Source organism: Kogia breviceps, chromosome 18, assembly GCF_026419965.1.
Source record: "Kogia breviceps isolate mKogBre1 chromosome 18, mKogBre1 haplotype 1, whole genome shotgun sequence".
In the NCBI taxonomy this organism is placed as follows: Eukaryota; Metazoa; Chordata; class Mammalia; order Artiodactyla; family Physeteridae; genus Kogia; species Kogia breviceps.
Window position 1 is genome coordinate 5,760,455 of NC_081327.1, and position 26,060 is coordinate 5,786,514.

The 26,060-nt window shown below is 49.2% G+C and overlaps 1 protein-coding gene across 8 annotated transcripts in view; it reads right to left on the reverse strand.

The window, feature by feature from the left end:
* Positions 1-901: 901 nt before the first annotated feature.
* MYH14 (myosin heavy chain 14) overlaps positions 902-26,060 on the reverse strand; it is a 93,146-nt gene continuing 67,987 nt past the window's right edge. For all 8 annotated transcript variants that reach the window (XM_059044029.2, XM_067018759.1, XM_059044028.2 and 5 more), the window contains 11 exons: positions 24,673-24,921; positions 19,839-20,051; positions 17,322-17,534; positions 15,951-16,112; positions 13,385-13,513; positions 12,698-12,786; positions 12,492-12,615; positions 5,610-5,818; positions 3,775-3,883; positions 1,921-2,093; positions 902-1,766 (listed from right to left, as the gene is read on the reverse strand). In XM_059044029.2, the coding sequence (XP_058900012.1) occupies positions 1,607-1,766; positions 1,921-2,093; positions 3,775-3,883; positions 5,610-5,818; positions 12,492-12,615; positions 12,698-12,786; positions 13,385-13,513; positions 15,951-16,112; positions 17,322-17,534; positions 19,839-20,051; positions 24,673-24,921 (1,830 nt within the window). In that variant the 3' untranslated portion in view covers positions 902-1,606. The remainder of the gene's footprint in view (positions 1,767-1,920; positions 2,094-3,774; positions 3,884-5,609; positions 5,819-12,491; positions 12,616-12,697; positions 12,787-13,384; positions 13,514-15,950; positions 16,113-17,321; positions 17,535-19,838; positions 20,052-24,672; positions 24,922-26,060) is intronic.

The following is a 26,060-nucleotide window of genomic DNA, read 5'->3' on the forward strand; positions in this document are numbered from 1 at the left end:
TTTGTCTCCAGAGAAGGTCTCCTGATGGGGCTCGGGGCTCTGGGGGCAGACAGAAGGTTGGGACAGAAGCGCAGGGTCGTATTGAGATGGCAAGGGCCTGCACTTTGAGGGTCCAGACATCCCCCTCATCGCCGGCTCTCACCTTGTGATTCTGGCGGGGGCAAGTACCTGCTTCAGTTTCCCTGATGGTAAAAATGGGGATCCGCACCCCTAACTGGAAAGTCTGTGAGGGCACCTGGGCCATGTGAGCTCCTGGGTCATGTGCCGGTGACTAGTCCCCAGAAAAGGAGTGTGGGCTCAGGAGCTACCCACTCTGAAGCCAGACTAGGTTCAATTTCTTATTAGCTGTGTGTCCTTGGGCAAGTCTCTCAACTTCTCTGGGCTTGTTTCCACCACTCTAAAAGGGCGAGCGGGGGTGATCTATTAATTCAGCAAACATACTAAGGCCAACTACGTGCCAGACACTTCTAGACACTGGAAGGCAATGAAATCCCTGCTTCTAAGGGTTGTGCTGAGGGTTGAGACTAATGTCCCAAGTTTAGCTCAGCTAAACAAATAGTACTCAGCAAAAAGCTCAACAGTCACTACTATCATTGCTTTGCAAAGACTCTTGAGGGTCAACTAGAGTGCAGCACCCCTTCTGCCACTTGCTGACGGAGAGACTAGGACAAGGGACCCTAGAGCACTGAGCCTCAGTTTCCCATCTGTATAACGCACGGGATACTTTGGAGGAAGGCTGGGTGAGAGGAAAATGAGTTCTTTCACTTAAATGCTGGGTACACGTGAGGTCCCCCGACACTGGCCAGTTGGATTAGAACCAGCAGACTGCCCCCCTCCACCCACTGCCCCTTGCCCATCCTGTCCCCCTACCCCTGCAGGAACATATACAGCCCCCGAGGGGTCCAGTCGGGGTTGGAGTTTATTTCTGCCAGAGTCTGGAGTCTGGGAGGGGATGGGGGCCTCCTCCAATTCCCATGGGAAACTCCAACTGAAACGTGATCACACAAGAGCAACCAGAAGGGAGCATGGGGGGAGGGGGAATGAGGGAGGTCCCCTAATCTTGCCCCTCTGCAAGGGTCAAGATGGTGGTGGCCTTGGGCTCAGGGTGCTGTTGCTCAGAAGTTCTGGGGTCAGTGGCTAAGTGGAGAAAGACAGGGAGAGAGAGGGAAAGCGGGAGCGGGAGGGGTAAGGGAGAGACGTAAGGGGGAGACTTAAGGGGGAGGGGGAGGAGAGAGAGGGAGAGGGAAGGGGCGTGGGAAGCCCTGGCTGAGGAGGGCAGGGGAGCCATGCTCCCTTCTTAATACAGATCACTCATAACTGAAGGAAGGATTTGGAGCTGGATGGGACCCCAGCTTGCCAACTACACCCGAATTTCTCCCAAGCGAGAGAGCCCCAGTCCTTTCCTCCCTGCTTGCCCGCTCCTGTGTTTAGGGGTTCACGGGAAGTCTCAGGCGACCCCCCCGCCCCCCCCCCCGTGGGGTTGATAAGTGCTGTCATGCCAGAGAGTGGCACCATTTCCAAAGTGCAAGAAGCCAGAGGGTTGTTCGTGGGACAGGCACCAAGGGGGCCAAGGAGGGAGGGCCCGGTGGCTGCAGGCAGGGTAGGGTCACTGCGGTGGGGCCGCAGTGGACCCTTCCGGCTCCGCAGTTAGTGGCCCAGACCCCGGCTCCGCCTCCTCCGCCGCTGCCTCCTCGTCGGACACCACGCCCTCCTCCAGTCGGAAGACCTGGCGCACTGAGCGGGTGGTGAAGGTGAGGGGGCCGCGTCTGCGGGGAGGAGAGACCAGGGGGCAGAGAGAAAAGTGAGATAGGGAGATATGGAGAGACAGAATAAAATGGGGAGGGGGGCACAGAGAGATGACGGGACAGCGGGATACTGGGGTTTATGGAGCGAGGGTGCGCATGTGAGGGGTGGCCTTACCGAAGCCGGTTCCTCAGCGTGTTCAGCTCCCGGTTCATGGACTCGGAGGCCTCTGTGACGTCCTCCAGCTCGTGTTGCAGCCTCCGGCGGACGGCCTGGGCCCGGGACGCCTCCTCCTCGGCCTCCTCCAGCTGCCGCTTCAGCTGCTTCACTCGAAGGTTCCCCTTCTCCAGCTTGGCGTGAGCAGGGGGGCCAGGTCATTTCTCTGGGTACTACCCTCACCCAGAGCTCCCCACAGCTCATCCCTCCTACATCCTGACTCTGTCCTGTGCCCTGCCATCTATTCATGCTTTGTTCTTTTCTCCTAAATCCTCTCACCAGCCTCCACCTCAGATTCAAATGTGAGGCCATCCCCCACTCGGCCTCAGAGGGATCTTTCTATGCTCAGGGCTGACCCTGCCCCTTCCCTGCTCAAAGTCCTCCGTGATTCCTCAGTACCCCTGCAACAAGGTCTCAGCCCCTCAGCCTGGCATTCCAGGCCCTGCAGGGCCCTCAGCCCCCAATAAACACACTGATCAGACCATCTTCACTAAGACCCTCCCCAGACCCTGCCATGTCTCTCTCCATGGAGGGGACATACATAATCTGCCTCCTGCCAACTCCTCTCTGACCTCATTTCTTATCATTCAACCCCCCAACCCCATTCTTCTCTCAAGCAATACTGGTCTGCTTTTTTGCTTGGAACTCACCAAGCTCATTTCCATACCCCAGGGTCTTTGTACCTGCTATTCCCTCTTCCTGGCTCTTTCTCACCCTTCAGTATCAATTCAAATGTCACTTCCTTAGAAAGGTCTTGCTGACACCCCACCCCCAATCTACGGGGGATTTCCCAGTCCTCTGTGTCCCCCTCTCTCTTCATTCTTTTTTCTTCATAGCCCCTGTCACAATTTATAATTATCTTTGCTTGTTTATAGATTTATGGTATCTTTCTTTTCCTATGTTGAAAATGTGAGCTCTTTGAGAGCACAGTCCTTCTCTGTGTCATTCACAGCCACATCTCCAATGCCTTGCAAAGGGCCTGGCACATAGAGGGTGCTCAACAATTGTTTTGTGAGATGAATGGTGAATAAAACACAGCTGAGCTTTTAAGGGCACAGAAACTAGAATCAGTCACGTTTGAGCCTGGGGTGGAAGCTGGCAAGAAGATCTGATCCAGGCTCTCTCTATTGACTGTGTGACTCTGGGGCAAATTATATCCCCTTTAAAAGCTTCCATTTTCTCGCCTGTGAAATGGAGCTGACGAGAGAATGTAAGCATGTATTTTTTAAAAAGCAGGTAGCACAGTACTTGGGACACAGTAACTGCTCAATAAATAATTAAGAAAACAGACTCTGCAGCCAGAGCGCTATAGTGTGAACTCTGGCTCTGTCTCTTACTAAATAAATAATTGTGAGCAAGTTAATTCACCTTTCTGTCTCAGTTCTCTCACCAAAATTAGAGGGAAAATAATAGTTTAATCTAACTCACAGAGCTCAGATAAGAATTAAGTGTACTATATGTTATGTCTTTAGCATAGTGCCTGGCTCGTAGAAAGCACTCAGTAAACAGCAGATGTTGTTATTTTAGCTGTGGCCTAGCCTCTGGGTAGGGTTTAACTTCTTCCCTCTCCCTGGCTGTCTAAGGTCCCCACCAGGGCCTTTCCTGGATTCCAGAATTTACGGATCACAAAGTCACTGATTCCAGCTCTCTGCTGATGCACCAAGCCCCAGGATGGTGTCTGCGCTCAGTTCCAGTCCAGCACCCACACGTTCTCTTGTGATGGGAAGTCACTGCCTCCAGAAATGGCATGTGCTACTTCTCTGTCAGTGGTCCCCCCACCACTCCCACTGCACCTCAATGACATCAGCTGCTCACCTGGTCCCGGAGCTGGTCAGCCACCCTCCGCTCCTCCTCTACCTGGAGCACCACCTCTTTAAGCCTCTTCTCAGCCCTGCGCACCAGTTTGCCAGAGAGGATGCGTTCCCTATGGAGAGGTATGAACAGGAGAATCAGGAGAGCTGCTCACCTGGGGCTCAGTTCCCCAAGCCTTGTACAGTGGCTACGTATTCTCAGAGCGGCCTCTGCCCTCTTTTCCACCCACAACTGGCTCCCATAGTCTACTCAGGCCAGACACTGGCACCCAGGCTCCCACCAGGGAATCTAGTCCTTAGCTTCTAGTAAGATGCCTGAAGGTCCTAAAAGTGTCTCCATGTCTATACCAGTTTTCCATATCCCACTCAGTCTCTCATATTCAACTGTATTCCCCCACCACCCTGCCCCCAGTCTTCCTCCTCTCAGGGGACTGACCCACTGACCACCAGTCCCTAAGTCAGACCACCAGGCATTGTCCTCACCCCTCTCTCTCCTTTGCCCCACCCCCAGCCTGTTAGTAACCAAACCCTGTCCCATTGCCCCCTGGACTCTGTCTTGTCCCCTCCTCAGCCTCACAGCCCTAGCCCCCAGTTCAGGACTCATCTCCCACCTGACCTTCCCTCTACCTGGCCTGGAATTCTCTCTCAATTTCTTTCTCTAGCTTTCTGTGTTTGTGGAACAGTGTGGAAGCCCAAAGCTCCATCTCCAACCATCTCTGTTGTCTTCTCCCCTTCTCACTCACACACTTTCCCTGGACAAGCTCAGCTGTGCCCAGGTTTCTACAACCATCAACAGCCTGGTGTCTGCTAAATCTGTCTCCTGAGCTCCAGCCTGGTTCAGCCCCCAGCCTCAGCTATCCCCAGACCCTGCACACCCTGCACTGGGCTCAATGCCTTCTCCCAAACCTGCTCCTCCTCTTAATCCCCCATGATCCGCCTACATATGCAGGTCAGACAGCTGGAGCCATCCTTACCTCCTCTCTCCCCTCCAATCCTTTCCCTCCCATCTCCTTAATTTCCCCCATCCCCACGGTCCCTGCTCATCCACACCTTGGTGAAGTCCATGTGATGGGGCCCCTAGCAATGGGCAGTGCTTGGCAGCCATGATGGGACATTCCCTTAAATCTGAACCAGCCACATGACTTGCTTTTTTTTTTGGCCGTGCCATGTGCGGCATGCAGGATCTTAGTTCCCAGAACAGGGATCAAACCCATGCTCCCTGCAGTGGAAGTGCGGAGGAGCCCTAACCACTGGACCACCGGGGGATTCCCTACATGACTTGTTTTAGTAACAGGATGTGGCAGAAGTGACATTGTACCAGTTCCAAATCTAGACCTCAAGAAGCCCTCACTCTTGGAACCTTCACTTTGTCATGTGAACAATCCTGGGCCAGCCTGGAGCAGAGACAACTTAGCCTAGTTGTCCCAGGCCAGGCTGGAGACATACGAGAGCCCAGCCAAGATCAGCAAATCCATCTAGCTGACTCTCAGCTGAGCAAAGATGCATGAGTGAGGCCCACCAAGCTCAGATCAGCAGAACTTACCAGCCATCCCAAAGACTCATGAGCAATAATAAAAAATTGTTGTTTTAACCACTTAAATTTTAAGGTGGTTTGTTATGCAGCTATAGCTAACTGCTACATTGCTGTTTAAATTATATAGTGGGAATGCAGTTACTTGAAGCACAAAGCATACTAAATGATACAGGAAATCATCAACCGTTAACATTATGATGCCTTTTGAATGTTTCTAGACCATGTGCTTATAACACAGATCCCCTTCATCTCATTGACCAGAATGTGAGGATTGCCCTCCAGCTGTGCCCTCCTCTCCCACCTACCTGCTCTCCTGCTCCAGCTGCTCCTCAGCCTGGGCCAGCTTAGACTCAAGGGCAGCGATGATCATCTTCTGGCGGGCCCGGGCCCCAGCGTCTTCCTCACCCAGGCGTCCCCGGAGCTCCTGGACCTGCCGCTCCAACTGCTGCCGCCCGCTCTCTGCCTTGGCTGAGAAACCACGCTCCGCTGACAACTCTGTGGTCAGTGATTCCACCTGCAGCCGTGGGAGAGGCAGGGCTGTCGTGGTGGAGTCTCAGAGGGAAGGTGGGAGGCAAATGCAGGCACCTCCCACAACCAAGTGAGTTAATGATTGTTAAGTAAATAGCACAGGGCTTCCCTGGTGGCGCAGTGGTGGAGAGTCCGCCTGCCGATGCGGGGGACACGGGTTCGTGCCCCGGTCTGGGAGGATCCCACGTGCCGCGGAGTGGCTGGGCCCGTGAGCCATGGCCCCTGAGTCTGCGCATCCGGAGCCTGGGCTCCGCAACGGGAGAGGCCACAACAGTGAGAGGCCCGCGTACCGCAAAATAAATAAATAAATAGCACAGAACCTGGTATATACTAAATACTCAACAAACGGTAGCATGTATTTTTCTCCAATTGGCTTATCAGCCAACGGCAGTGCCAGCCCTGGGTTTTAACCTTTTAGATAGGTTTCTGCTATTTTAATAAGCCCACAAGACTATCACAAACTTGTTTAAACGCTGTAACTTCTACCTTTGACTGTGAATGAGTCTATTCCACGGGTTATCACACTTTTGTTCGCACCAGGCTCACCTGGGGAGCTTGTTAATAAACTGTGGACTGTGGGGTCCCCACCGCTCCAGAGATTCTGATTCAGCAGGTCTGGAATGGGGTCCACGAATCCGCATTTTCAACAAGCGTCTCAGGTGGTTTTGAAACGAATGATATGCAGGAACGTTTTGAGAAATGCCGGCTCAATGAACAGGAGCTACTACACTGGGAATGTGTAAACATACCTCTAATAATAGTGCCTGTTTATTTATTCAGCTTGTAGTCTGAGTGAGGTCCTGTGCCGGGGACACAGAAATTAGTCAGATCCAGTCTGATTCATACTTTACTTCATTTCACCCTCAAAGGAAGACATCGACGTGGTGATTAGCATATGCTTTTTTTTAAACCTCTTTTGGAAAATAAAACCGTGATATAGAAAAAGTGAAAAACGGATCAAATACATGGCTTAATGGGTTTATAAAAGGCAGAGACCATTGTCGCCCCTGCCCAGGTCAAGAAACAGAACTTTATGCTCCCATTCTAATAACAACCTCTTCCTTTTCCCCCCAATAGTATGTCATCCTGACTTTGGGGGTTATCACTTCCTTGCTCTTTTTTCGAGTTTTATTACTCAAAGATGCATCCCTAGATCCTATAGTTGAATCCTGCCCGTTAAAAAAAAAAAGAAACTTGTATGGACTTCCCTAGTGGTCCAGTGGTTAAGACTTCACCTTCCAATGCAGGGTGTGTGGGTTTGATCCCTGGTCAGGAAGTTAAGACCCCACATGCCTCACAGCCAAAACACCAAAACATAAAACATAAGCAATATTGTAACAAATTCAATAAAGACTTTAAAAATGTTCCACATCAAAAAAATCTTTAAGGGACTTCCCTGGTAGTCCAGTGGTAAAGAATCCACCTTCCAATGCAGGGGACATGGGTTCGATCCCTCGTTGGGGAAATAAGATCCCACATGCCGCGGGGCAGTTAAGCCCATGCACCACAACTACTGAGCTCGAGCGCCTCAACTAGAGAGCCCGCGTGTCACAAACTACAGAACCCACACACCCTGGAGCCTGTGCACCACAACTAGAGAAGAGAAAACCTACATGCCACAACTAGAGAGAAGCCCACGCGCTGCAATGAAAGATCCCACAGGCCTCAACCAAGACCTGATGCAGCCAAATAAAAATAAAAATAAATAAAAATTTAAAAAATAAAAATAAAAAAAAATCTTTAAAAAAATTTGTATATGACTTTTAAGTCTCTTTTAATCTACAGTTCCCTACTCCATCCCTTTTATTTCTTTACAATTTATCTGTTGAAGAATCTGGGCTGTCTGACCTACAGAGTTTCTCTGCATCTGTATTTTCCTGATTACACATTCACGGTCTAATTCAGCATGCTTCTCTGTTCAGTTTCCTTCAAATAGGCAGCTTGGTCCAGGGAATTAATTCCTTTTCTCTATGAGTTTTCAAGGTAATGAAATGGTTCCATATCATTTTATGAAGGTGACTCTACCACGTTGAAGAGTCATCCACCAAGAACTCATGCCCATCTGGAACCTCAGAAAGGGACCTTATTTGGAAAGACAGTCTTTGAAGGTGTAATTTGTTAAATGAAGATGAGGTCAAACCGGATTGGGGTGGGCCCCAAATCCAATATGACTGGTGTCCTTACAAGAAAAGAAGGAGGCACAGACACATAAATAAAGACACACGGAAGGCCGTGTGAAGACAGAGGCAGAGACTGGGCTGATGCTTCTACAAGCCAAGGATTGCTGGCAACCACCAGCAGCTGGGAGAGAGGCCCGGAACAGATGCTCCCTCAGAAGGAATCAATCTGATAACACCTTGATTTTGGACTTCTAGCTTCCAGAACTGTGAGAGAATAAGTTACTGTTGCTTTAAGCCACCCAGTTTGTGGCAATTCGTTACAGTAGCCTCAGGAAATTAATACAGTGACTAATTAGTATTTTTAAAAATATCATTGTGAACTCGTGTATTTAAACAGATTTGATGGATTTAAAGCAGTGCAATTCTGATCCTTATTGAAGCTCAAGTTGCTCCATTTGGGGCCAGTGGGAGCCTTTCCAGGATGACTTCTAAGTGCTTTTGAGATAACCAGGGTGTGTTATGGACTGAATGTTTGTGTCCCCTCCAAATTCATATGTTGAAGCCCTAATCCCCATGTGATGGTACCTGGAGATGAGGCCTTTGGGAGGTAATTAAGATTAGATGAGAAATGTGAGGGTGGGGCCCCTATGATAGCATTAGTGCCCTTGTAAGGAGATACCAGAGAGCTTGCTCTCTCTCTACCCCCACATGCACAAAAAGTCAAGGCCAGTGAGTGCACAATGAGATGACAGCCACATATAAGCCAGGAGAAGAGGCCTCAGAATGAAACCTATCTTACTGGCACCATGATCTTGGACTTCACAATCTCTAGAACTGTGAGAAATAAATTTCTCTTATTGGAGCTGCCCAGTTTATGGTATTTTGTTACGGCAGCCTGAGCAGACTAAGGCATGGTATGACAAGATGGTCCAGGCTACTCTGATTCATTTCCTGATTCAGATCTGGAATGAGCCATTTCTTTTGAAAAAAAAAAGCCCCATTTTCTTTTAGTGGGAGAAATGGTATTTCTAGACCACAATTTATATACTAGGGATGTTCATTGCTATTGGGTTGGTTATTGTAGAGGTCTTTTCGGTGGACAGAGATAGGATGGATCTATATAAATTACCCCATAAGTTCACATGAATACATCCAAGTCAAATTTGGGACTAGTGGGCTTTTGTGGGTTTTTGTTTTGTTTTGTTTTGGCCATGCCATGCAGCTGTGGGATCTTAATTCCCCAACCAGGGACTGAACTCGGGCCACAGCAGTGAAAGTCTGGAATCCTAACTACTAGGCCACCAGGGAACTCCCTATTTGTTTGTTTTTAACTCAGCCTGTTCTCCATGACATCTATATATTGGTTCTCACATGCTGATGATACTCAGATTATGAACACAGGTAGAGATGACAGAATTAGAATATTCCATCCTTAATCATTTACTTTATCCCACATTATACACATAATATTACTATTACCAATATAATTACTGAATATAGTAATAAATTTTTTTTTGCATATTTGCCCATTCTCTCCATTTAAAAAATAGTTGTGTTATAAATAACTGAGCATTTAGCCAATTATCCTTCTTACTCCTTTTCAGCCTTCACTTAGTTGTAGAGCTATGGGCAGACTGTATGCTCATTACTCTCTTGAGCTGATGTCTCTCTAGTGACCCTGATCATCTGAACCTGGATCTCCAGGGCAGTGGTTCTGACTCCTCGTGCCTCAGAACCACTTGGAGGGCTTGTTAAAACACAGATTCCTGGGTTTCCCCACCTCCAGCATTCCTCATTCATTCGTTCCTCATTCGCTTGGTTGGGGCCCCAGAACTTGCATTTCCAACAAGTTTCCAGGTGAGGCTGATACTGCTGGTCTCAGGGCCACACTTTGAGGACTGCTGCTCTCCTAGAGTCTTCAGGAAGGGCTCCTGGGAATAACAGTCCCTGAGTTCTTGCACGCTGACAACTTGTTTATGTCCTTTGTACATGGAGGTAAGTCTTATATCTTATAGATAACCAACAAGGACCTACTGTATTGCACATGGAATTATACTCAATATCCTGTAATGGAAAATAATCTTAAAAAGAATATATATGCATATATATAACTGAATCACTTTGCTGTACACCTGAAACTAACACAACATTGTAAATCAACTGTATTAAAAAAAAAAACAAAACCAAATATCTGCACATTAAAAAAAAAAAAAGAAAGAAAGAAAAGAAAGTCTTGCTTGATACAAAATCCTTGGCTCACATTTTCTTTCTTTGAGTATCATAACTATATCCCTCCATTTTCTCCCAGCATAAAGTCCCGCTGTGAAAAATCTGATGGCAATCTAATTTTCTTTTTCTTATATATCACTTGTTCATTTTTTCCTGGATGGCTAAAGAATTTTTTCCCCCTCTTATAAGTCCAAGAGTTTTTATTAGAATCTGTCATGGTATGAGTTAGTATGGGTCAATATCTTCAGGTACACAGTGGCTACAAACTTTTCTGCTTCAGAAGTTTTCTTGCATTATGGTTTCTGGTTATTTGCTCTGACCCCTTGCTTTGATTTTCTTCTTTGGGGGCTCCTATCATCCATATGTTGGATCTTCTCTGCCTGTCTTCAATATTTGCCATTTTCTTATGAATTCCTTTTTGTGTCTTTTAAAAGTTTTATTTTGGGGACTTCGCTGCTGCCGCAGTGGTTAAGAATCTGCCTGCCAATGCAGGGGACACAGGTTCGATCCCTGGTCCGGGAAGATTCCACATGCCGCAGAGCAACTAAGCCCACGTGCCACAACTACTAAGCCCGCGTGCCACAGCTACTGAAGCCTGCGCACCTACAGCCCGTGCTCCACAACAAGAGAAGCCACTGCAATGAGAAGACCACACACCACGACAAAGAGTAGCCCCCACTCGATGCAACTAGAGAAAGCCTGTGCGCAGCAGCGAAGACCCAATGCAGCCAAAAATAAATAAATAAAATAAATAAATAGGAAATAGGTTTTTTAAAAAAAGTTTTATTTTGATTTTTTTAAAAGGTTCCCCTTTTCACCAATAGCCAAAGATGTGGGCTGGGCTAAGTCACATCATTCTTTATATGACTGTAGTATCCTAAGGGCTCTCCACTAGGCATGTACTGGCCTATTTATTTCATTTATAATGAGCACCCGGTACTGTTTTAGGTGAAAACTAAGAACTAAAACTAAGACAGAGGCCCTATGCTCAAGGTGCTTACACTCTGTTGGGAAGATGGACCATAGACAAATAAGTAAATATATAATAGAATGCCAGGCAGTGGTAAGTGATACGAAGAGACTAAAGCAGAGAGAATGGACAGAAATTATGGGAGGGAGGGTGGCTGTTTCACACAGGGTGGTCAGGGAAGGCTGTTTTGAGGGAGTAAGATGTGTGATGGTTTGGGAGAAGGGCTTTCCAAGAGGAGGAAACAGCAAGTGCAAAGGTCCTGAGGTAGTAATAAACTAGGCATAGTCAGGGAATAGTGAGGAGGCTGGTGTGGCTGAAGCAGAGTGAACTAGGGGAAAAAGGGTTAGAGATAACTAAGGTTTGCATTAGCCAGGGACCAGAGTGTGGGGCCTTGTTGGTGACTGAGATTTTACTCTGAGTGAGATGGGAGTGCATCATCATGGTGTATGACTGCTTCTCCTACTGGTCTAGGGGCTCCCCAAGGGCTGAGCTGGGTTCTTACTCCTCTCTGAGTCCCCAGCATGAGAGGTCTCAAAATGTGTCTTTTAAAATGAATGAAATAATATAGATGTAGGTCTCTCTTTGGAAATCTCATCCCTCTATTGCCTGCTCGGCAAACTCTTAACTTCCTACAAGACCTCTTAAGGATTCACCTCTATCAGGAAGTCTTCCCTGATAGCCACCAGCCTCCAGGCTGGATACTGATCCAGTCTCCTCTACATTCTCACAGTGTCTTGTGCTTCCTCCATTTTCATTTGAATTTCTGTATTGGGATAGGCTGTTCCCTCCATCAGACTAGGATGTCCTAAAGGGCAGAGACTTGGAACGATCCATCTCTAGGTCCCTAGCACTACCCAGAATAGGATATGGGCCTCCAGAAGCCTCATAAAATATTTATAAATAAATAAACAAATGAAATATGCTTTTGTCTGTCTGCCTAGCTCCTATGTATGCTTTAAAACTCAGCCAAATGCCCCTTTTTGCAAATGCCTCTCTCTTGCAGAGAGTTCTCTCCCTCTCGCTACTGGGCCCTGGATACTTATATTATCACACGTCAGTCTATAATGTCATGGTGTAATTCCCTGTCTGTTTCCCCAGGGAACTCTGCAGGATAGAGACCCCACATAATTTACCCCTGAATCCAGCCTTTGAGAAGCTTCAGAAATACAAGTGAATGAATGCATCCATGTCTCCCCCCACCTTGAGAACTCCTATTCAACCTTCAAAACCCAACTCAAGTATTCCCTTTTCCTACATCTGTTGAATAAGAGAACTGAAGGTGTTATGGTCCCAGGTCAGCAAGGACCCAGGCTGGCAGTGGGTGACCCAGCTGTGCTCACCTGCAGAAGCAGCTTGCGGTAGCGGTCATTGAGCAGCTCTGCATTGCTCTGCTCCTCCTCCAGCTCCTCTTCCATTTGCCCCAGGCGCCCCTCCAGCTGACGCTTCTCATCCAGAATGGCAGCCCTAGGGAGAACAGGCACGGGGGCGGTGAGGGCAGGATGGCCAGAGGAGGGTGCCCTGCCCCACATTACCAGGGGCCACTCACTTGCTAAGGCTGCCGTTGGCCACCTCATCTGCCATTTCGTCCCGCTCCTGCTGGGCCTGCCGCCGGGCACGGTCTGAGGCGGCCAGTTCCTGTGATGAGCGAGAGAAGGGGTGGTCAGCTGTGGTGAGGGGAGGCTACCTGGGCACTGGTCTCCCTGCCCCTCACACCTCAAGTCTCTTGGCCTTTTTTTCACTGCACTTGAACATGCTGCCCCTGGATAACCTTGGAATGAACTTCAGTCCATAGGCAGATGTCTCCTAAATCCGTCTCCAGAGCCCCTGGTCCGTGTCCACCTCTTGCTGCCCCTCAAGGCCCCTCACCCTCATGGCCTCCTCACTGAGCCCACTCTCTCCTTTCAAGCCAGTTCCTCCTCCAGTTTCCCCCGGTCATCGGGCCAGACCCCCTCGACTCCTCTGCCCCCTTACCACCCATAGCCCTGTCTGTCCTGCCCTTTTACTCTGCCCTGGTCCCTCCTCTGCGTCCCACAGCCCTGGCTCAGGCTTCATCCTCCCTCCCCAGCCTCCCAGCCTCCATTCTCCCCCTAGTCCATGCCCCACACCCCCCCAGAGAGGACCTTGTGGCTTCGGCTCAGGACCCTCTCTGGGCTCTTCCCCCAGGCCCCGCCCACCCTCCCTTCCCCCAAGGCCACGCCCCCACCCCCCCCACCCCCGCTCATCCTGGCATCACCTCCTGCAGCCGCAGCACTTCCGCCTCCAGCCCCTTGAGGCGCTTCTCACTCTCCCGGTTCTGGGCAAAGATCTCCTCCCGGGAGCTGCGCGACTCCTCCACCTCCCGCCACAGCTCCTTCATCTGGGCCTGGGAGGAATTGAGCGAGTGAGCAGACCCAGCCTGATCGTGACTCATGGGGACGCCCCCTACCCTCGCATCAGCCCTGTGGGGGCTCCCCGTGAGCAAGCAGAGCCCCGCGGACCTGGGCTTCTGCACCCCGCCCACAGCCGCTGGCTGTGTGACCTTGGGCCAGCCCCTTCCCATCTCGGGGGCCTCACCTCTTTAAAAAAGAAGCATATCAAAATGAAAGTAAGCCTAAAATGGGGATAATATTTGGGCTCTGCAGTAATAATAGGGATGGGAAACACGGATCACTTACCTTGGGCCAGGCTCTACTCTACAGACACACTGACTCCTTTGATCCTCACAACTCCAGTTGGTGGGGACTATTTTCCTCCCCAGTTTACAGATGGAGAAACTGAAGCGCCGCGAGGTTCAGCAACGCGCTCAGAGCCAGGACCTGAACCCAGGCTGTCTGGCCCTGGAGTTCACCCTTCTAGCCACTTTGATTCCTGGCCACGTGACTGATGATTGACTGACTGGCCGTGCCAGGTGGCATGCGGAATCTTAGTTCGCAGACCAGGGACCGAACCCGCGCCCCCTGCCGTGGAAGCGCGCGGTCGAAACCACTGGACAGCTAAGGAAAGTCCCAAGCTACCTGGTCACATTATTAAGAGTGCGTAGGGATGCCGGTAAAAGAGTTTTTCTCCTCAACGGTGCTTAAAATAAAGAAAAATAAAACACAAACGAAATGTCCGCCGCCGTTAAAAAAAAAATCCCCACTCTATATCTTTACAATGGTGTAGCGAGTGACTGTTGATACAGTGAGGACAGCGGGCAGGCTTGGTAGTAGAAGGGCAACTACCATCACTGTTACTCATATGATTATTATCTGCTTGATAATAATAGGTTTTCAGTGTAGGGGTTTTTGCTCAGTGACGACATGGTTTATAATTTTTACTTTTGGGGAGGAATCTTCATATACCAGTGCTGGGCTTCCCTGGTGGCGCAGTGGTTGGGAATCCGCCTGCCGATTCAGGGGACACGGGTTCGAGACCTGGTCCGGGAAGATCCCATGTGCCGCGGAGCGGCTGGGCCCGTGAGCCATGGCCGCTGCGCCTGCGCGTCCGGAGCCTGTGCTCCGCAACGGGAGAGGCCGCAACAGTGAGAGGCCCGCGTACCACACACACACAAAAAAAAACATATACCAGTGCTGCCCAATGCAGAAATACACTGCAAGGAAATATGTTCTTTAACATTTTCTAGTAACTACATTAAAAAGGTAAAAGGAAATAGGTAAAACTAGTTTGAATACTATATTTTATGTAGCCTAATATATCCAAAATATTATTTCCATTTATAATCAATGTAAAAATTATTGAGATATTTTACTTTATGAAGTCTTCTGAATCTAGCATGTAACTTGGATTTTGGAACCACCCACCTTTTTTTTTTGGCCTCGCCAGGTAGCTTGTGGGATCTTAGTTCCCTGACCAGAGATGGAACCTGGGCCCTCAGCAGTGAGAACAGAGTCCTAACCACTGGACCGCCAGAGAATTCCCCTTTTTTTTTTCCCCTGCCACATTTTAGATGCCCAGTAGCCACACGGGCCTGGTACCCTCTGTACTGGACAGGCCAGGTCTATACTTAAAAAAAAAAAAAAAAAATAGAGACTTTCCTGGTGGTGCAATGATAAGAATCCGCCTGCCAATGCAGGGGACACGGGTTCGAGCCCTGGTCCGGGAAGATGCCACATGCCGGGGAACAACTAAGCCCGTGAGCCACAACTACTGAGCCTGTGCTCTAGAGCCCGCGCGCCTAGAGCCCGTGCTCCCCAACAAGAGAAGCCACGGCAATGAGAAGCCCGCGCACCGCAATGAAGAGCAGCCCCCGCTTGTGGCAACTAGAGGAAGCCCGGGCGCAGCAACTAAGACCCGATGCAGCCAAATAAATAAATAAATTTATATTCAAAAAATAGACTTTACTTTTAAGAGCAGTTTTAGGTTCCTAGCAGCTTGGGGCAGAAGGTACAGAGATTTCCCACACAGCCCCTCCCCTCCCACATGCACGGTCTCCCCCATGACTAACATTCCCCACCAGAGTGGGACCTACCTTGATGGTAGGTATCAATGATGAACCTACCCTGACACATCATCATCCAAAAAAAATGCTTTTTAAACAACCATGTATAAGTTTCATAATGGGGTTGGGGGGGAACCCTAAGGTATTTCCACTTCAAAAATGAAATACAATGAGGAAATTGCACTTAAACATGATGCATCTTAAATAAAGGAAATAAAAAACAGAAAAAGAACTCAATGAGCCTTTGGGGCATGGATGTTTATAAAGCCGTTGCCTACGCTGGGTGCAGCCCCTGGGATCGAGAGGGCGGGGCCCCAGCCGGTTTGGGCGCCGGAGGGAGGTGGGGCCCTCCCCTGTCCGAAGCTTAAGCTCCACCCCTTACCTGCATCTTGCGAAGCTGCTTCACCGCCTCCTCCTTGCCCTGTCCGGTGGCCACGCTCTGGGCCTTCAGCTCCTCCAGCTCGGCCTCCAGCTTCTTGCGGGCGGCCACGGCCAGAGCACGCTGCTTGCGTTCCTCATCGCGTTCCACCTCTGCATCCCTCAGCTGGGACGGGGGAGGCCGGGAGGGGCGGGCTCAGGGGCCGGGAGGCCCAGGCTCCCTCTACATGCTAGTGACATAGATGTCTACCCTCCGGCCCTGGCCCAGGCCTCCAGCCCCTGGCCCAGGCCTCCTCCTGCTCCTTGCCTCTCTCCACCACCGAACCCCATCATCCTCTCCAACCCCGCTGCCCCAGCTCAGGCCTCATCCTCCCCCCTTGCCCCAGCTTCCTCTCTGCTCCCATCTTTCCCCGCCAGCCCATTCCCGATGGCTCCAGAAGGGTCCTTCTACAGTCAGAGCTGACGCTGCCCCTCCCCTGCTCATGGCCCACCTGCGGCTCCCCAGTGCCCCCAGGACAAAGTTTTGGATGCGCCCATGGCTGGATCAGTGGAGCCAGGCGAGAGCAAAAAAACACTCAGAGACACCCCCGCCCCCCAGCCTTGGATCACGTCTTCCTCTCTCTCTCGGGGCCTCCCAGCTCCAGTGTCCCCCCCCGGCTCCAGTCTGCTGCCCACATGGCCCCAGAGGGGTCTCTCTGACACTCAGAGCTGACCCACCCCTCCCAGGCTCAGCACACATCACCTAGTGGAGAGCCTTGCCCACTGCAGACCATAGGAAATTCCTCCACTGAATAAGTACTGAATGAATGAATGAATGAATGAATGGTGCAGAGAGAGAGAGAGAGAGAGAGATGGAATGAATGAGGAAGCAAGTGAAGGAGTAAATGAATACGGGTGGAAGGTCGTGGATGAAGTGGGGGTGCAGATAAGCTGGCCAATGAATGAGTGGATGAGAGCCTGGGTAGGCTGTGGGTCTGGAGGGGTAGATAGCGGAGTGACTGGGCTGGGGAGAGGAGGTTGATTGGAAGCGGGTATTGGGTGCATGGAGGGGAAGTCAGATGCAGAGTTGGTTATGCAGAAGTGCTGGTGGCTGGGGAGGCTGTGTATGGGTGGCTGGGCGGCTCAGCAGATGGGGTGGTAGCTGGGTGGAGGGTTTTGGCGGATGGAGGGTGTCTGAATGGGTCAACAGGATGTGCGTGTGGGTTCATGGGTCATGATGGGTGGGTGGGTGGGTTGGGGAACAGGAGGCCCGATGGCTAGCAGGAGGGACTTGGGTAGCAACACCGAGTAGCCGGTGGGTGGGTGAGAATTCCGGCCTCTCTTGCGGCCTGTAAGCCCCAGGGCATCCCCCGCTGGACGGGTGCCCTGCCTGTACCTGCTTGGCCAGCTGCCGCCGCCTCTCCTCACCAGCCTCGTCTCGGCCCTGCAGGTCCCGCTCGTGCTGCGCCTTGAGGGCCTGCACGGTCACTTCTAGCCGCAGCTTCGCATCCTCAGCCCCCGTCAGCTCATCCTCCAGCTCCGTCACTTGCGTTCGCAGGTCGTTGGCTGCCTGTTCGGCCACCCGGCGGGCTCGCTCCAGTTCGTGCACCTGGCGGGGCGGGGGGAGAGTGAGCGCTGGGGCACCTGGGGCACCGAGGAGTGAGGAGGCCAGGACCTGAGATGTATCCTAGGCTAGAGGCGAGGGGAGCTTTGACAGATGAGGGGGAGGCAGCAAGTGGACGTGCCCATTCTAATTCGTTCATTCATTCACGCGCTCGACGTTTCCTGAGCACCTACTTACTATGTGGCTCATTCTGGATCACCCTGGGACATAGTTTATTAATAACCTATGCACCATAATCCTATTATCTGAAGCTCCTGAGAATCCAATTCCAGCGTTTGTTAGGTCTGCTCTCACTCATGGTGGATTATTTCCTCGTAGGTTTTGTGATCTTTTTTTTTGGCCGGGACCTGTGCAGCTTGCACGAGCTTAGTGCCCCGACCGGGGGTTGAACCGGGGCCCTGACAGTGAAAGCTCAGAGTCCTGACCACTGGACCCCCAGGGAATTCCTGGTTTGGGGATTGGTTTGTGAGCTCACTTCGTCGCGGCTTCATCTTCAGGAATCCCGCGTGGAAACGGGTTGAAGGCGCCTAGCTCCAGAGTTAGCAGTGTTGGTTTCTGCCAGACTCCCCGGGATATGTACCAACCCACTAGCGACTACTATTTTTTTCTCAGCGTGGGGCTTTCCAGACCTTTCCGGGAAGTGTAAATGAAAACCCCGAATATCCCGTGAAAGCAGACCTGGGCTTAGGAATTCTCAAAGACACCCCCACCACGGCCTCTCCTGAATTGTTACCTCCTCAGAGAGGCATCCCCTGACCTGTCAGGGCCTCCCTGTTACCCATGCTCCTGGCATTGAGTCGCTCTCTGACTCAGCCCTAGTCGCAGCGGTCCTTTACCACGTGCTTCTGTGTCTTTTTGGGCAACGCCCACCTCCCACATTGGCCTGTGAGCTCCACAGGGCAGGGGCTGTATCTGCCTATCACCCCTGCCTGATGACCCTCATGAAAATGCTGGTCAGTGACAGTATCTACTCTCAGTGCTTAGAAGGGTCCAACTGGTCCCCCTTTTATCTGGCACCTGCCAACCAACTTGGTTGACTCGAAGGACTCAAACTTCTCCCATCAACACCCTACTTCCCACCAAGGCCTTTGGAGTCACTATGTGTAACTTAACACTTTTCCCAAAGGACAGACTTAGCAGTTTGAGCATGAACTGGATCATCCTTGGGGCTGCAGGCCAAGGGTGTGTCATGGGGATGGGGGTTCTTCCCAGGCCTGGCTAAGAGCTCCATTGGATTAATGCCAGAGCAGGTGGAGAAAGTAAAGCCCTCAGCCATCGCACCCCTGGCAATAAGGAAGGATGCTGGGATTGTGTCTGCCTAGGGACCCAACTAAACACGCGTTCCATCAGTGCCTCCCGTCGTTAGCCAGGGTGGCTTGTGGCCCTGGGCCTGTTCCGGTTGATGCTCCACAGACATATCTATTGGGCAAATTAAAGAAGGATGGTGCGGAGGGTGTCTCAGACCTTTCAGAAGGCTGGGAGGCTTGGATACTGGCTGGGTGAGCGGGGACTGGCCTGGGAGACCCCCTCACGGGCCCTGGAGGGATGTATGAGTTGGGGGAAGACAGAGACCTGGTAGGGGAGCCTGTGCGCTCAGTGGAGCTGGGGGGTGGCAAGGCGGGGTGTCTTCACAGTGTGTGTTTGTGTGTGTGTGTGTGTATGCGATGTGTACGTGTATAATGCGCGTTTGCAACATGTATGTATGTGGTGTGTGTATGCATACGTGCGTATGTGCATATATGTGTGTGTTGTGTGTGTGCGTGGGGGCACGTCCGCATGTTTGTGGAGTGCTTCTCAGGCTGTGTGTTGTGTGAAACTTTCTTCATTTTCTTTTTCCTTTCTTTCTCTCTGAGTCACATACACACAAGGTGAGTGGTTCGCACGCTCTGTGTGTACACATGAGCAAGCGTGCTTAACGGAAGATTCGGCTCACATTTCATGAACACACAGGTGAATATGTATGTTTTGTAAGCAGCTCTCGTGTTCCGTGAGTGCACATATATGTTTGCTGGACGAGTCTCCTCGTGCTCTGGGCCTGTGACCAGGCACGTTGATGACAGGCTCTCCTTACTTTCTGTGTGTGCTGTGTGCACGCGCCTGCTCCCTAGCAGAGTCTCCTCACGTTCTGCGTGTGTGCGTGAACACGTACCTCTGGTACACGAACACGGGACTTGGACGCCGGCCCCCTTCACCCCCCGTGTGGGAGAGCACACGCGTGTGTACGTGCCCCCCAGCGTCCCGGGTGCGTGCTGCTGCCACGTGCGTGTCCCCGGACGGGGGGCTGCTCACGCTCTTGCCGACGTCATCCTTGCTGCTGAGCAGCGCCTCCAGCTCGGCCCGCAGTGCCCGGTTCTGCCGTTCCAGCTCCTCCCGCGCCTCCTGCTCCTCCTCCAGCGCCCGCGTCAGTGACAGCGCCCGGGCCTCGCGCTCCCGGCCCTCCGCCTCGACCCGCTCGCGTTCCTCCACCGCCCGAAGGACGGCGGCCTTCTCCTCCGCCAGGAGCTTCCGGGGTGAGGGAGATGGGGTGGGGGAGACAGGTTAGCTGAAAGGAATGTACAGGGGGATGGGGAAGAGAGAGCAGCCAAGGGCAGAGACAGACAGACAGACAGACAGACAGAGGCAGAGACACAAGAGGGAGGTAGAGGGATTAAAGTTGCAACCATGTCCCAAAGCAGCCCAACTCTTCAATGGACCACACTTGTTGGTGGGAATGTAAACTGGTGCAGCCACTATGGAGAACAGTATGGAGGGTCCTTCAAAAACTACAGACAGCATCACCATATGATCCTGCAATCCCACTCCTGGGCACACATCCAGAGAAAACTACTATACGAAAAGATACATGCACCCCTATGTTCATAGCAGCACTGTTCACAACAGCCAAGACATGGAAGCAACCTAAATGTCCATCGACAGGTGAATGGATGAAGAAGAGGTAGTACATATATACAGTGGAATATTACTCGGCCATAAAAAAGAATGAAATAATGCCATCGGCAGCAACATGGATGGACCTAGAGATGATCGCACTAAATGAAACAAGTCAGACAAAGACAAATATCATATGATATTGTTTATATGTGGAATCTAAAAAAATGATACAAATGAACTTATTTACAAAACAGAAACAGATCCACAGACATAGAAAACAAACTTACAGTTACTAAAGGGGAAAAGGGGGGAGGGATAAATTTGGAATTTGGGATTAACAGATACATGCTATTATGTATAAAACAGTTAACCAACAAGGACCTACTGTACAGCACAGGGAATTATACTCAATATCTTGTAATAACCTAAATGGAAAATTATCTGAAAAAGAATGTGTATATGTGTGTATATATGTGTGTGTGTGTATGTATATATATATATATATATACATACACACACACACACACACACACACACACACATATATATATATATATATATACACACATATATCTGAATTACTTTGCTATACACCTGAAACTAACACAACATTGTAAATCAACTATACCTCAATTTTTAAAAATTAAATGAAAGGAAATTATGAGTTGGAAAAAAATCCCTCTTAAATGGATCAACTGATCAGCCCCTCATTCTAGATAAACAACTGAGGAAATGGTGTTCCTTTCTTCCTCTTGGGGTAATGGCAGGAAAAAAATACATAAATTTTAAAAGTGTACTTCAACCTTCACTGTTTTTTAAGACACAGCAATTGACAAACAATGAAACTTACAAGACATCCAAAAAAGGAAGAGAATGGGACTCACAGTCAAGAGAAAAATCAGTCCATGGAAACAGACCCACAGATGACCTAGATACTGGGATTATCACAAAAGCACTTTGACTGTGTTAAGTAAGTTTCAGGACAAGATGGATACATTGGGTGAAGAGGCAGGGTTATTGCAGGAGGGATTTGAAACTGTAAAACAGAACCAAAGAAAAATGCCAGAACTTCAAAATACAATATCTGAAATAAAAAAGTCACTGGATGAAATTGAGAGCAGAATGGACACACATCAGAAGAATTAGTAAACTTGAAAACAGGTCAATAGAGATGATCTAAACAGAGCAAAGAAAAAATATTGTAAAAAAAAACTTAGCAGAGCTTTAATAACCTGTGAGACAGTATCAAGCAATCAAACATACATGTATTTGGAGACCCAGAGGAAAGGTTAAAAAAAAAAAGAGAGGAAGAAGTAAAATTGTCTTTAATCACAGAAAACATAATCTTAGAAAATCCAATGGGATCTATAAAACACCTACTAGCACCAAAATGTGAGTTTAGCTAGATCATAGGATACAAGATCAATATACAAAATTGATTACACTTCCACATTCTAGAAATCAGAAATTAAATAAAAATAATATTTAAAATAGCATCAAAAATGAAATACATGGAAATAAATCTGACAAAGATGTGAAAGATGGGCACTGAAAAGGATAAAACATTTCTGAGATTAAATTAAAGAAGATCTAAATAAATGGACATATAGATCATTTTCCTGGGCCAGAAAACTCAATATCATGAAGATGTCAATTTTTCCCAAACTGATCTATAGATTCAAAACAATCTCAAACCAAGGAGATTTTTTTTTGCTGTAGAAATTGACAAATTGATTGTAAAATGTTGAATACACATGGGAATGCAAAGGACCAAGAAGAGGTAAAATAACTTCGAAAAAGAAGAAAAAATTGGAGAACTAATACTATCTGATTTTCAATATCTATGCAAAGCAAGTCAGTGGAGAGAATCTTTTCAACAAATAGTGTTTGAACAACTGGATATCCAGATACATATAAAATTAACTTGGAGCTATGATAGCACCATATATAAAAATTAACTCAAAATGGATCATAGAAAATTAAAAGAAAAATGGATCATAGACCTAAAGGTAAAACCTATAACTAGACAACTTTTAGAAAAAAACTTATAGAAGGAAACCATTGTGACCTTAAGTTAGACAAAGATTTCTCAGACACAACACCAAAAGCATAATGCACAGAATAAAAAATTAAAACATTGGACTTCATCAAAACAAAAACTTCTGCTCTTTGAAAGTCTCTACTAAGAGAATGAAAAGACAAGCCACAGACTGGATAAAAATATTTGCCAAGCAATATATGTGATAAAGAACTCATATTCAGAATATATAAAGAACTTTTGAAATTCAATGATAAGTAAAGAAACAATCCTTTTTTTAAAAAAAAAAAAAAGAAGGCAAAATATTTGAACAGGGACTTCACCAAAGAAGATGTATGGATGGTAAATAAGCACATAAAAGGATGCTCAACATCATTGTTTATTAGGGAAATGTGAATTAAAACCACTACATCTATTGGAAAGGTTAAAGTTTTATTCATGACAGTCAAAAACTAGAAACAGCAACTCAAATGTTCATCAACAGTACAGTACTTTTCAAAATGTGGTCTATAAAGGAATAATAATAGGCAGTTAAAAAAAAGGAATAAATTACTGATGCATGCAAAAACATGGATGAGGGACTTCCCTGGTGGCACAGCGGTTAAGAACCCGCCTGCCAATGCAGGGGACATGGATTCGAGCCCTGGTCCAGGAAAATCCCACATGACGTGGAGCAATTAAGCCCGTGTGCCACAACTACTGAGCCTTCACTCTATAGCCCGCGAGCCACAACTATTGAAGCCCACGTGCCTAGAGCCTGGGCTCTGCAACAAGAGAAGCCACTGCACCGCAACAAAGAGTAGCCCCCACTTGCCACAACTAGAGAAAGCCCACAGGCAGCGATGAACAAACACAGCCAAAAATAATAAATAAAATAAATAAATAAATTTATTTTAAAAATGGATGAATCTCAAAGTAATTTTTCCAAGTGAAAGAAGCCAGTGAAAAATGAGATTTATATAAAAATAATTTATACAGAACTCTAGGAAATACAAAAAAATTAATTCTTTAAAAAATTTTTGATGATCTATGGAATGGTATTAAGCTGTCAAACACACATGTATTTGGAGTCTGAGAAGAAGAGGAAAGAGAGAGAGAATGGGGCAGAAAAATATTTGAAGAAATAATGGCTGAAGATTTCCACTTCTGATCAAAAACACCATCCCAAAGCTGTAGGAAGCTTGGCAAGGATAAATACAAAAACCCACAGCTGGATATTATAGTCAAACTGCTAAAAACCAACGAGAAAGAAAAAATTTAAACCAGCTAGAAAACCACATCACACTACCTGCAGGGAAACAATGCTTTGAATGACCGCTAACTTTTCATCTGAAACAATGGAGGCCACAGATCATGGAATGATCTCTTTGAAGTGTGGAAAGAATAAAACCGTTTACCTGGAATTCAACAGTCAGTGAAAATACCTTTCAAAAATGAAGGCAAGGGCTTCCCTGGTGGTGCAGTGGTTGAGAGTCTGCCTGCCAATAATGCAGGGGACACGGGTTCGTGCCCCGGTCTGGGAAGATCCCACATGCCACGGAGCAGCTAGGCCTGTGAGCCATGGCCGCTGAGTCTTCGCGTCCGGAGCCTGTGCTCCGCAAGGGGAGAGGCCACAACAATGAGAGGCCCACATACCGCAAAAAAAAAAAAAAATGAAGGCAAAATAAGGACTCTCACATTTTGCAGATGAAGAAATTGAGGCACAGAGAGGTCAGGCAATTTGCCCAAGCCACACAGCCAGAAAGCGCCTCAGCTGAGATTTGAACCTCAGGGTTGCCTGATCTTAATGCTCTGGGGTTCTGAGAATTTTATTCCATCCTCAGATTGCCAGCCGCTTAATATTATCCCCATCTCCTAGATGGGCAAACTGAGGCTGAAACGGGACAAGCAGTTTGCCTGAGGTCCACAGGGAGTCAGCAGGAGAAGCAAGATGTGTTATTTCATTTCATCTTCCTAGTACCTTCTGGTGTACCTTCAGGACTCTTTTGGGAGTAAAAGTGGGTACCACCAATAATTAGTTTGGGGCAAGAGACATAAGCCAGGATGGATGGGTGTCCTATTTTACAGAGGCTCAGAGGGAAGAGGCATCTGGCCCTAGAGTCCTCCCAAGTTCACGGCTGAGCTGTGACATCACGTTACTGATTGCTCACAATGAACATGGGCAGCGTGGATCAGCATCCCGATTTCCCAGGTGGGTAACCCAAGGTGCCTCACCTGGTCGAACTTGCGCTGCTTCTTCTCCAGCGCGCTCACGAGCTGCCGCTGCTGCTCCAGGTCCACCGTGGCATCGTCCAGCTCTTGCTGCAGCCGCCGCCGGCCCCGCTCCAGCCGCTCCACCACTTCCGTCTTTTCTGCCAGGCGCTGGGTCAGGGCCTCAACCTCTCGTGCGGCCCGGCGCCGTGCCTCCTCCCCTGCCTCCAGTGCCCCCGCCTCCTCTTCCTGGCGCCGCCGCCACTCTGAGAGCTGGAGTGGGGGAGGGGAGAGAGGGAGGGTGTCACTCATGGCTGTGATCCAGGTGTGAGTTGGTGGGGCCCCATTTCCCAGATGAGGAGACTGAGGCCTGAAGGGGGAAATAATTCACTCCATTGGGCACTTCTGCCTCATGAGTAGGGATGAGGTTGTGAGTTCTATGAGCCCCAGCTCCTCGAGGAGATTAAAATGGTTCCCACCAGGGCCCAGAAGATGGATCAGATCTGGGCTCTGTCCTGGGGAACCCTCAGTCTGGTGGGGGAGACTGAACATCACAGCCAGGGTGATGGAGGCTAACGTAAAAGAAGTATGAGACCCATGGGAGTCCACAGGAGGGGTTCAAAAATCTATTTAGAACACTCAAGAGAGAATTCCTGGAGGAGGGGGCATTTGTGATGGATCTTGAAGTATGCATAGGAGTTTTCCAGTTAAAGAAGGATATTTGCAAGCATACGTTCATCACTCATTCATTCAACAGGCATTTCTCAAGGCCTCCTATAGGTCAGGCTCTATGTTGGCCTATGCTGGGGATACAGATCTAACTCTGATGGGGTCCCCCTTTCAAGGTGCTCCCAGTCTGATGGGGGGACTCATGGGCAAAGACAGTTCCAGCCAGGGTGATTGGAGTGGGGACAAAGGAGAAAGAGGGGTTGTGGGAGGCTCAGAGCCGAATGGTCAGGGTTTTCCCGGAACAGGAGAGGCTGATGCTAAGTCCTGAAAAATGAAAAGGGTGTTGCCAAGTCAAGTGAGGAAAGAGATGAGAGATGAATACAGCTAAACATGAAGGAAGGACCACAGAGTGCAGGGCCTCTGACACCCAGCTGAGCGGCATGGGTTTTGTCCGGGGGGAGCTGGGGAGCCATGGGAGGTCTGGGAGCTAGGGAAGGGCAGGGTCAACTCAGGGTGTAGAAAGACCATGTGAAGTATGAGCTGGAAGGGGAGAGACTAGGGCCAGGGAGGTTTGAAGGGAGGCTGAGATGAGGATCTGGGTGGCTGGGGCTGTGGGGACAGAGAGTAGGGAATGACACAGGGAGTTGGGGACAGGAGGGACGGGGGTCTGCACCTACAGGCTCTGGGGCTGAGGGAGAGACAGAGGCGAGTGTGGCTTGCAGGGGTCTGGCCTATGACATGCT